Here is a 12,548-nt window from a genome sequence, read left to right on the forward strand (position 1 = left end):
ACTCGATAACCTTTTTAACCCGAACTTGATCCGACCCGAAATGACCCGACCGATACCCGATCCGAATGACCCATTTGCCAAGTCTACTTACAGACGGTTAAAAGTCAGTAAATAATGGTTTTATACGACCACCAAACCATCTGTATTAAGGGTTTAAAGGTTTACGTACTTATCTAACATTTGGGTTCCGTAATTGACTAATTATCAATTTAGGGGTTACTTGTGCAATTGTATCAAAAGTTACCAAAGAAATGGTATAGGGGTTACTATGTTTAGTTTTAGTACATAACTTAAAATCTTTGATAAATTGGAAATTTTGTAACCACAAAATAGATGTGTTGGTATAACTTACTTCCTTCGTTTCTTTAGCGTTGCAACACGTATTTTATCACAATATTTAAGAAAACTGGACCTCACGTGATATAATATACTTAAAATGAGGTTAAAAGGGTTGTTAAGAGTACAATCAAGTGGGCCATGTGCTTTATATAAAGGTAATATTACAATTTTCACCATAAAAACCTACTCCGTACCTTTTATAGTGTGTTGCAACTATTGTGACATTTTTATTTTAGGGAAATATTTCAACTATAAAGAAGTGGAGGAAGTAGAAATTACTAGCTTGTTCATTGTTGGCAGGTAGCAAAGTATGTATTCCTGCATGGCTCCATGTGCTTTTATTACTCTAAATTTTCATATTCATAAATGAGTCCAAAAGCTTTTTAAAAATAAAGAAACAAGTCCTTATAAAGATTGATATTATCTTGGATTTTATTAAACCTTACGTTGCATAAACCAAAAAAAAAAAAAAAAAAAAAAAAAAAAAAAAACATGTTCAGATCCAAGCACCCAACACGTTCATTATTAGCCATGCAACGCACACTTGATTTTCTACTCAATGCCATACGCCTCCTTTATCATCAAAGCAAACTCATACACCTTCTCCTCCGGGAGTGATTTCTTAACAGGCTCCCTTTCCATGCACCTCTTATCCCATTCGATGATCTTTGGGCACGACTCTCCGATGCTGAAGTTACCCAATGTCTCGTACGTGTAAAACCAACTATAGAACGGAATTAGGGTAACATCAACGTAACCAAAAGTATCCCCTCCAAAATAAGGCTTGTCACCAAGTTGTTGCTCCAATAATTTGATGTGCTCAATGAACTCTTTCTTGGCTGCCTCTTCATCCGCACCCTTTGTGGTCCAAACTCTCTTTCCAGTCTCGTACATCTGTAAGTGCTCGTACACATGACTGTTATGAAGTCATCAAATTGGAGCAACGATAATCACAAATTCATGATGGACATGTATAGGAACGGCGTTAAAATATTTTACCCTCATTCTCTTATATGCTTCGTGTCCTTTTTGTTGAAATTATTTCAATTTGTTCTTTACGCTTCTACTTCGTTACATTTTTTTTGTAGACGATTAAAAACTACTTAGATCATTTTCTCAACAAATAAAAAATGTCAACTTCCTATCTAGGACCAGTGGACCACCAAATTCAACGTGGCTCTAATAAGACAATTAGCCTAAGTAACACGTTGTTCCTACTTCCAATATTGAGCTACACACTTCACTAAAATATCCTCACATGAAATAGACTTGTAAACAATCACTGGTCCATCCACATTGTTAATCTATCAAAAGGTTATCACCAATATGTGATTGTTTCATCCTTTCTTTAATGAATTTTATAATTGAACCTTTACAAAACTCTTAAATAAACCTAGTTCACATTTAAGCAACTTATATTAGGATCACTATATATTTTACTATTATCACATTTAATTGATGTAGAGAGTGAGGAATAGTTCAAATAATTAGAATTTTCCTCCCGATTTCAGAGATCATGGAATTGATTCTCATCACTCGCCCTTATGGCTGTTAATAGTCAAACAAATAAAGAATTCAATAAATAAATTCTTTATGTATCACAAATAATCTCCTTGATAGTAATTGATAAGAAATGGTGGTATATGATAAAACGGATTAATTGCATGCAAGATATATTTGTATTTGTTATTCAAATAAAGCAACAAAGTAAAACACACGCATGAAATCTAGCAAAAAGAATTACCTTTTTGTCAACAAAATCAACCCAAAAACGAGACACAGCCCTTTGATAAGGATCAGACGGCAACAAAGGGCTGTTCTGATTCCAAACCTCATCAATGTATTCAACAATAATTAGAGATTCACTAACCGGTTTGTTATTATGGACTAAAACCGGGATTTTCTTATGAACCGGGTTCATTTTAAGTAGGAATTCACTCTTGTTTCTTAAATATTCATCTCTATATTCATATTTCACTCCTTTTTCAGCTAATGCTACCCTTACTCTCATCCCAAATGGGCTTGGCAAAAAATCCAATAACACCAATTCATTTGCCATTTTTTGAAGGAAATTAAATACTTTAGAGATAATTTTGTAAGAATTTTAGTATGTTGATGGGAAGGGAAGGGTGTATACATAGGGGTTATGGGAATGGCTAAGAAATAAATTGTTGGTTATTGCTTGATAGTTCTCGTGGTTTAGGAATTGCTGTTGGTGTGTGGTCATGGGTGACGACATAGTTGGTTGTTTGTAAGAATGTAAAATCCACGTGACAATTCTCATTGTATTATAAAATAAGGGGAAAGGTAGAATATTAAAGAGAGATGTAGATGGTAATTGTGTTATCTCTATTCATTCATTTTATGGGTCATCTATATATATACATGATGTGAACAATGTAACCCATATGGACAATGAAGAGTCCATTCATGAAGAGTTACAATGTGAACTAAAGGCATATGGAGGTTACAAAGGAAGTTCCAAAGACAAATAAGATAGTCATATTAAAGAGATAGTTACAAACTATAATAGGCATACATTATTATTTGTAACACATTACAGTCAATTTTTCCTTGTCTGATCTACTCAACAAAATGAACTTCGAATTCGTTAGGTATAACTATAATTTAATGTTTTTTGTATTCTTTTCGTGTTTAAATAATTGAAACGTTTTGACTATTAGCACTATTTATCTAATTCACTTTGACTATTGCCTGTGATTTATACCGAATATTAAATATAGTCCTATGGGTATGTACTTTATTATAACCGTCTCAACCACTACTACAATTTCCGTGTTTTTGCGACGCTTTATAGGCTGTTTTTGTTCTCGACGCTTTTTGTGGACGAATAAAAGCGTCGACAACCACGACGCTTTTTGGTGTCTAGATTATTATACGGAATGTCCAAAAATGGGTTGGTTCACGCTATCTCTGAATGTTTGCGACGCTTTTATGTGTCTACTGTAAATAGGATGGTAGACGCATTTTGGTGTCCATATATCCTTTCGACATCTTTTGCTGTCCATATATTTTGATTTGGGCGACGCTTTTTAGCGTTCAATTTTTCTTTGGCGGGAATTTTTTTAAAAAATGCAAATCAAATGTCCTTAACATAAAAAAGCGTCCACAATATTTTTTGTAGTAATTTTTTTTTTTGAAATTAAAATTACAATGCATGTAAATCGAATAAACACCACAACGATGAATTTATTAAAAAAAAACATATATATATATATATATATATTTCAAACATAATGATAAATATATATATACTAAAAAGATAAAGCTAGCTAGCTAGCGATTGGTCAACATTGTAATTTGTTCATAGTTAATTAAACTATCCAACAAAATAATTACAAAAAAAAAAAAACATCAACAACATAATCGTCAAAAACAAAAACTTTAATTAGCCTCAAATAAAAAATAATAATAATAATAACACAAAGACTAAAAACACCAATTAGTTGCACTTGATAAACCGATGATGATGATGATGATGATGGGTGATATCTTGGTAGTCGCTAGTTTTTTAATGCTCAAATATCCGCCCTAATTCATTCTCCTGTATTCATCAAATTATCTTTTCCAACCTTCAAGATAAAATTAAAAAGTAATTAGTACATATATATATATATAAATATTAAACATACTGATGATGAACTTTTCCTTCAAAAAAAAAAAAAAAAAAAAAACAAAAGACATACTGATGAACTTAGCTTTTTTATAAACTTTATGACTGAAAGTCAATGCAATTATGACTAAACTTCGAAAACCCAGTTGGAATAAAACACATTAAAATCCTAGAAACAATATATAACTCAAATTAACCCAGCTGCTGTAAATAATATGTGAAAGGATCAGTGAATTAGACTGCAGCCTTCGACAGTCTGATGCCCATGTCTACTGCCTTCGACAGTCTGATGCCCATGTGAGTCTGGCTGTCCGATTCTATGACAATGTCAGCTAGCCCAAAACGCTTGGCCAGTCTGATGGCCATGGCTACTGCTTTCACTTCAGCCACAATGGGGGTCCAGTTAGCTCTTGTACGTCGTACAACAGAGAACAACCACAAATTCACTAACATTAGTACACTACATACTGAAAGTCAGTTCAAATGCTAAATAAATAATCACAAAAAAAAAAAAAAAACTGCTAAAATCACTCGACAAATTATAGGAAGGACCATTGAAAATCACCGGAGAGAGAATCATTTAGCTAATCCTGCGAACCAAACAGGGGATAAAGATGAAGATTTAAGCTTGGTTCAACTAAATCAGTCTATGACTCTAAGCTACCAAAAAAATAGTACTGCATGTATAATTGATAGTTAGGTTTCAATCGTATGTATGACTTTCACTTCCTCTACAGATTCAAAATTCTATTGATCTATTATTTTTGCTTTGCATCCCAATTTTGGGATCTAATTCAACAGACAAAATTATCTTAGAGCTAACTGAAAAGCTACCAAAATAAGCTACACTAGCCAATTTACCTCTACACTTATAGAAAGTCCTGCCAAACGCAACACACAAACATTTCGATCATCAAGAAACTGGAAGCATATATATATATATATATATATATATATATATATATATATATATATATATATATATATATATATATTACATATATATAACAACTCATTAGGAAAAAGATTTGTCATCCTAAATGTTGTTATATATATATACGAATCATTAAAGAAAGTAGGAAAGGAAGGATTCTAACTGCTCTTGATGACAGCACACACCTTGTTGAAGGGCTCGTGCAGGGTAACAGAAGTAGTTATCTTTTGGAAGCTATGCCGAAAGGAGCTGCAGAAGCTCTGAGACACAGACTGTGGCACTTAGAGGCATATACGCCAGATTCAAGACTAATCAAATGGCTGCAGGGAGATCTAATAGGACACTTCCATGTTTGTGACAAACTTACTAGACTTAGAAACCTTCTACCTAGTTTCTTATAAAGACGACCTTGAAATAAGTCTAATATGGGTTTTATTGTCAAACTAATCAAGAGAGATCTTCAGAAACTAATACCTTAGTTCATTGTCAAAATAATAAGTCTAATATGAGTTTTATTGCCAAAATAATAGTACCTGTTGGTTTGCCAAACCCAAGAATTGAGATGTCTTGTTAAGAAGATCCGGAGAAGCATTCCCCTAACGAACTGCACCCACAATATCAGAAAACTGTCCAACAAGCGTTTTAAGAAGTAAATTATTTTGTTCGACCTTATCTTTTAGCTTTTCATTTTCCTATTCAAGTGTATCATTTTTTTCGTGCAAAGCAGACACTTCTTCCTTGACATTGTCCATTAAATTTATCCTCCTTTGAACTTTTCCATAAACTTTCTTCCTTAAGAAACCACGCACCCCGTAAATGTCGCCCTTTTTTACCCCTAGTCCGTAACCTAAAGGACGATCCGGAATCTCATTGCTATACATGGTATAGTGAAAAGCTTCATCTTCGAGCTCTTGTTGTGACTTTTTAGGATACAACATCCTCAACTCTTCAACCTTAGCGTTTACATCATCCTGTACCAAGTTTAAGTAATGAACACGGGGATTAAAAACAGAGCCACACATTTAGCAGACCATCTAGCATAACCAACAACAAGAGCAATGACATGAACTTTATTAATTCATAATTTCTACAGTGACTATGTCAGGAATCATATCACAAAGTCTGTAGTGACAGTGTCGGGAAGAAAGCTTCCGTCCTTACCTGTATGAGCTTTTATCCAAAGAGATAATAAGCTCATTTTTTCTCCATGTTCATCTTCCTGTTAACAAAAATGTCAAAAGAGCATTGTAAGAGAAATCGACAATGTCAATGAGATGCATCATAAATTACACAATGTATATGAATAAGAGAAGGAATTATATTCATTTATACGTACTTTATTAGCTTATTTATGCTACAAATCTATATTGTTATTTATTTGATTTTATATTTTCTGAGACTTACACTTAGAGGTGTCCACCGTGCGAGTCGTGCGAGCTGGGTTAGGGTTAGGTGGGTCGCGGGTTGGGGTTTCATGACACACGGCACGACACACGTAGGGTAGGGTGGGCCGGGTCGTGGGTTGGGTCGGAGAAGTTGGATACACCAGGGTTAGGTTCGTGGGTTAGACGAGTCGTGGGTGGGTCGAGCTGGGTTTGTGGGTTAGACGGATCGTGGGTGGGTCGAGCTGGGTTTGTGGGTTAGACGGGTCATGGGTGGGTCGAGCTAGGTTTGTGGGTTAGACGGGTCAAGGTGGGTTAGTGAGTTAGGGTGGGTCGAAGGGTGGGTTAGTGGGTTAGGGTCGGGTGGGTTTGTGGGTTAGGTGGGTTAGGGTCGGGTGGGTTAGTGGGTTAGGGTCGGGTGGGTTTGTGGGTTAGGTGGGTTAGGGTCGGGTGGGTTTGTGGGTTAGGGTCGGGTGGGTTCGTGGGTTAGGGTCGGGTGGGTTGTGTGGTGTTTTAATTTTTACAAAATTAACAATTTGATGGCTTGCTCTTAATTAAGATGCCTACGTATCCTTATATTATAAAATAAGGAATCAAAGCCAGCGTAGTTCTTATATTGTACTTCTTTTGAAATTTGGGGGGGGGGGCTTGGACCTATCTTTAGAAAACTAAAATTTAATTTTGCAATTAAATTGTAATTTTCGAAAAATAAGTTGCCTACGTATCCCGAAAGAATCAAAGCCCACGTAGTTCTTAGCGTACCTGATTTAGACTTTTCTAGCCACCCATGTTTGTTGCATCATCATCCCCGGAAGCTGCATCATCCGTTGACGACTCCAATATCATCACAGGATCATCTTCATCGTCTTCGTCTTCCTTTAAACCTTGAGTTCTTCTTTCAGCTTGATCCCAATCTTTCTTACAAACACAAATTTGAATGCTTTCCGGAGTTAAGCGAGATCTTTTTTCATCTAACACTCTTCTACCTGCACTAAAAGCAGACTCGGAAGCAACAGATGAAGCGGGAACTGCAAGTATATCTTTTGCAATTCTCGCCAATATAGGAAAACTTTTTTTATGTTCTTGCCACCATTTTATAATTTGAAAGTCGTTGTTGGTCTCATGTTGATATGACAAATAATCATTAATAGCAAGTGTTGAAGAAGATGATGATGAGAATGATGTAGATGCTTTGTGTTTTTTTTTCATAACTTTATCAAGAAAACCAAATCTAGAATCGGAAGTGCTAGTAGTAGTTGGTGTTGCCAAATCAAAACCATAAATAGATGCATAATGATCATAAAGGTCTCCCAAAACAGATTTGCATTTGTTAATATATTCACTAACATCATAATCGATACTTAAACTTGTATAATAAAATTCTAAAAGATTTTCCAAACCTTCAGCTTTGACACCGGGGTCAAGAATAGCAGCAATTCCATAAATGATTGGAAATTCACTAAAATAAGTATGCCACTTACGTTTCATGCTATCAAGAACGGGACGAAGTCCATCAATCTTCATATGCTCTTCGATGGTGTGAACAACTTTAACACACTCAATTATGACTAAATGAACGTTAGGCTCATAAATATAAGAGAAAATATGAGTTGCACTATCAAAAGCATTTAAAACATCACGAACAAAAGAAGCATTAGTCCAATGACTTTCGGTTATTAACTCAGTAGGATCAACACGAGTCTCATTGTAAAGTTGGGTCAAAATATCACGATACTTTATAGCATCACTCAACAACTTGAAAGTAGAATTCCAACGGGTAGGGGTATCAATAGACCATTGTCTTTTCTTAAGACCTCTCTCTTTACACATAGCTATGTACTTTCTTCTAACTGACTGAGTAATCCTAATCCATTTTATAACTGTTCTAATTGGGTTTAGCAATGGTTGCAACTCAGCGAGACCCTCTTGAACAGACAAATTCAAAATATGAGCACAACATCTAACATGCAAGAGACTACCACCCAACAACAAATTCAACTCGGAGTCATTTTTCAAATAGTCAATACACTTTGTGTTTGCAGTTGCATTATCAAGAGACAAAGAAAAAACTTTATTATTCAAGTGAAATTCTTTTAAACAATCCAAAATACGAACTTTGATGTTAAAACCGGTATGCCTTTCTTCCATAGCTTGAAAACATAGTATACGTTTTTGAATAAACCAATCATCATCCACCCAATGAGCAGTAATGCAAAGAAAAGGTTCGCCAAAACTAGAAGTCCATGTATCACTTGTAAAACTAACACGACCATCAAAAGTACGAAATAATTCAATCAAACCACTCCTATACTTATAATAAGAAGTTTGTGTATAACGTCTTAGGGTATTTCGGGGGACACGAGTAAATGCAGGTTGTAATGCAACTTTATTAAAATGCTCAACGTTTGCATTTTCACCGTAACTAAAAGGGTATTCATTAGCAATAACTAAAGTACTCATTTCATCAATCATTCTATCTTTATTATAAATGAAAGGTGTACCTCCGCCGGGTTGGTTCATGTATCCACCCAATTGTGTTTGGACGCCACCCCCCGAAGGACGGGGGCCATTTTCGAACAAGTCGTGTTTATTTTGCAAATGCCGACTCAAGGTTCCGGTTCCATCTCCCGTTTTCCAATTATATGACTTGACATTTGCACCTAGCGCCTTGCAAACTAGGCATGTACACGTGAACCTCTTTGGTTGACCAGGTTGCCATCCCGGGGGTGTGACCTCAACTCGTTCAAAATGTTTCCACACCCAAGAAAAATGTGCTCGACCTCTACTTTCACCGCCACCACCTTTCATAAATCAAATTATTAAAATTAATTTTTAAATGCTATTCATGAAAATAAGCTTTTAAATTTTAAATATTTTAATTATACTTATTTAAACGCATTTTTCATGGTAATTAACTAATTGTAAATCATAGAAAATTGGAAACTAAACTAACTTTATAATCATTAATAATAGTTTTTTTAAATATTCATAACAATAAAAATTTAATTAGAAATTACCTTGAGATGAAGGTTGAGATGTTGGTTGCGATGGAGGTGGCATAGTTGAACTTGATGATTGGTGGGACTCGTGGGAGAAATGTTGTGGTGGAGACGTTTGAATATTTTGCCTATCTCCTAAACCATAATCTCCATATTCATTGACAAATTGGTTTAAATTTTCCGTATTAATTTCATACGAAAAATTTGCACCACCACTCCTTTGGCTACCACTTCGACCACCACTTTGACTCCTTCCCATTCCTCCTCTTGAGCTCATTTTTTTTTTGTATGATTACTAATTATAATATGGAGAAGAACTTTTTTTTTTAGAATCTTAAGAATACTAATAATAATATTAAGGAGATTTTTTTTAACAAAAATATAACTCTATATAACACTTGAGAATTTGAGAACAATAAGAATTTTTAAGTAAGAGAGAAAGAAAGCTTGAATTTGTGTGGAAATTTGAGTGAAATGGAATTGGTATTTATAGGAAAAATAGAATGGATGATCATACACTTAAAAAACTAGCCGTTAGATACAAAAAACTAGCCGTTAGATACAAAAAACTAGCCGTTTTTTTTTTAAAATGGATGTTAGGCCGTGCGGGCCGTGCGGGTCGTGCGAATTGTGCGGGCTGTGCGGGTTGTGCGGGCCGTGCGGGTTGTGCCGGCCGTGCGGGTTGGGTGGGTCATGCGTGCGGGTTGGGTGGGTCATGCGTGCGGGTTAGGTGGGTTGGCTCGTGCGGGTTGGGTGGGTCATTCGTGCGGGTGGGCCGTGCGGGCTGGGTTGTGCCAGGTGGGTCGGGTTAGGTGGGTTCACGGGCTAGGTGTGTCGAATTAAATGAGTCAAAACGGGTTGTGCGATTTGGGTCGAATCAAACGGGTTAAACTGAGCTGGGTTGAAATGGGTTGTGTCGAAAATTTTGGACCCACGACACAACCCGGATTAAATCCGAGCTGTGCCGGGCTGTGCCGGATTGAAACCGGGTCGGACCCACGTGACCCACCAGCCGTGCGAGTTAGGGTGGGCTGGGTCCAACCCGGCCCACTGGCCACCTCTACGTTACACTCTTTTAAGTTAAATAAAAGGCCACGTATATAACTAATCCATTCATAATCAGTTTGTTGGTTTACAAAGCTATAAGAGCCAGATCTATGAAGCTGATTTACGAAGGCTTGTGCTTTTTTTCCAGCTATAGACAAATTCTGCACTCATATTCAACCAATTAGTATTTGTCAAATAATTCAACCAAGACTAATTAAAACTTAATATATTAGTGGTAGTGAATATTTTGTTTACTTTCGCTTTCTCTTAATCCCAGTACTTCACCAACTTGACCCAATTATTCCTGCTTATTCCATGTGGTAGTTCCTGATTACACATCTCTTCCACTGTTTTCTCATATGGCTTGTAATGCGGTTTTTTAAAAAGAATCTGAACTGTCTCCAAGCTTTATTGGCACGCTTGAGAGCTTGGTTGTCATATTCCACACCATTGAATCACAAAGTGGTCCTAATTAATAAGACAATCTGAAATTTGTAAGTAACTTGTAAGTGGTCTAACTTGAAAAAAGCTAATAATTGATCAGAATATTTTATGCAAAGCTAGTGTTTAATGTACTTACTCTCATATCCGTAACTATCCTTCCTTTTATATGGCCGTCGATTGCATGCCAATTTTTTTCTCCAACTGGACAATGAGTCTCCATCTTTGCCATCATACAAATATATGTCCACCTTTCCTAATCGGTTGGCATATATCATTGAATTCAACATAGTACTTGACGTCACTATTGCTCCAAACGTCAAATGGAAGAATTATACCACTCACCAATGTAGTATTACCATTGGCGTCTATAAAAACAATAAAAATAAAAAACCATTAGTTTACTAATTGGAAAACATCATTTAGGGCTCTTGAAGAACTAATTTTGCTTTTAACTAACACCATGCAACTAATAATCATCTATTTTATGTAACCACAAACAGAATCTCAATGATAAAGTAAAAAAAATAATGAAGGTAAAAAGATTACCTATGGTCAGAACCTCCTCCTTATCATCAAAATCTATGTCTACAGGCCAATCGGGAAGTGACTTTGGTCGTAGAGACTTAGTTTTTTTCTGGATATCATTGGAAGTTTCAACACTTTTTTAATGTGTTTGATTAAATTGTGGAGTTGCTGCTGAAGTTTTCTTAGAACCTCCCTTCCCAAGTTGAGGATGCTGAAGTGGTTGGTGAGAAATAGGAGTTGCTGCCGAAGTTTTCACAGCACTAGTACCAAGGTTCTGAGAACCTCCCTTCCCAGGTTGAGGATGCTGAAGTGGTTGTTAAGGGAGTTGAGTTTCTTTGAATTTGGTACATTAGGTGGAGGTTTTTTCCAAATAGATCCTAGTCTGTTAGGTGGTGGTTGTGCACATTTTGTAGTTGTATCAAGTGAAGAAAATGGCCCCCACTTATCATTCTTAAGAACCTCAGCTGGTGGTGACAGAACAACTTGTTTTTTGGTTGGTTTGGAAGCAAATTCACTTATAGATGATAGTGGATCATGCAACTTAGATGTAGTTGTATTTGGTGACTGTGATGATTGTGGATCTTGTGACTTAGTTGTGGCAGCAAGTATTTCCCTTGCTCATTTGCTTCGATAATTCATCTTGTACTATATATAACACCGCAAGATAATTTATTTCAAAAATAACAGAAACAAGGACGGCAAAATAAATCTCTGACTAGCTCATTCAGCAAGCCACTAATAAATCTCGCTTCTGAGAGTTCTAACCCTTAGCTTTTATTCTCATTTTCTGACACTTAACAACTTTTCTCTTGTATTTTTAGTTCATTTGGTCAAAAAATCAAATTAGTTCATTTAGTCAAAATACAGTGAAGGATCAGAAGCATAAAGTATTCGAAAAAAGAGAATCATCAGTCTAATTCACAAGAAAAAAGTCCTTAGAACTTTAAGCATGATCTTGATGGTGTACATTATGAAATTCAAGCTACTGACCCCTTGGAGATGGATCTTAAAGTTCTCTAAGATCGTGCACATTAATCAATTAAAATATATAAAGCGATAATTCTTTCTGACGAAGGAAAAACTCGAAAACAGGTCTGACGCTTGAAGCTTATAGGCTTTTGCCGTTGCTGTTGTGACATATATACTGTTATTAGCCTGTATTGCTTGTCAGACAAGGGCAAGTTTACTGACTTGTAAACTATTAATGATCTAACTCTTGGAAGTTATAAATGTTGTTATTCCAG

The 12,548-nt window shown here is 35.8% G+C and overlaps 1 protein-coding gene and 1 long non-coding RNA gene across 6 annotated transcripts; both read right to left on the minus strand.

The window, feature by feature from the left end:
• Positions 1-312: 312 nt before the first annotated feature.
• LOC110729216 (probable glutathione S-transferase) lies at positions 313-2,665 on the minus strand. Its single transcript, XM_021908927.1, has 2 exons — positions 2,084-2,665; positions 313-1,233 (listed from the first exon to the last, which is right to left on the minus strand). The coding sequence occupies exons 1-2, from the start codon at positions 2,396-2,398 to the stop codon at positions 892-894; spliced, it is 657 nt and encodes a 218-aa protein (XP_021764619.1). The 5' UTR covers positions 2,399-2,665; the 3' UTR covers positions 313-891.
• Positions 2,666-3,592: 927 nt separating this feature from the next.
• Positions 3,593-12,343, minus strand: LOC110729217. Of its 5 annotated transcripts, none has more exons than XR_002512845.1 (5): positions 11,326-12,343; positions 10,916-11,144; positions 10,591-10,820; positions 5,441-6,126; positions 3,593-4,382 (listed from the first exon to the last, which is right to left on the minus strand). It is a non-coding gene; the product is annotated as an uncharacterized LOC110729217 (long non-coding RNA). The 5 variants fall into 5 exon arrangements; XR_002512847.1 differs by having other exon boundaries at positions 5,441-5,878; positions 6,069-6,126; positions 10,916-12,341; XR_002512846.1 differs by having other exon boundaries at positions 10,591-10,803; positions 10,916-12,342.
• Between the last annotated feature and the right edge of the window lie 205 nt (positions 12,344-12,548).

This window comes from Chenopodium quinoa, unplaced genomic scaffold (assembly GCF_001683475.1).
Source record: "Chenopodium quinoa cultivar QQ74 unplaced genomic scaffold, ASM168347v1, whole genome shotgun sequence".
NCBI classification, from domain to species: domain Eukaryota; kingdom Viridiplantae; phylum Streptophyta; class Magnoliopsida; order Caryophyllales; family Amaranthaceae; genus Chenopodium; species Chenopodium quinoa.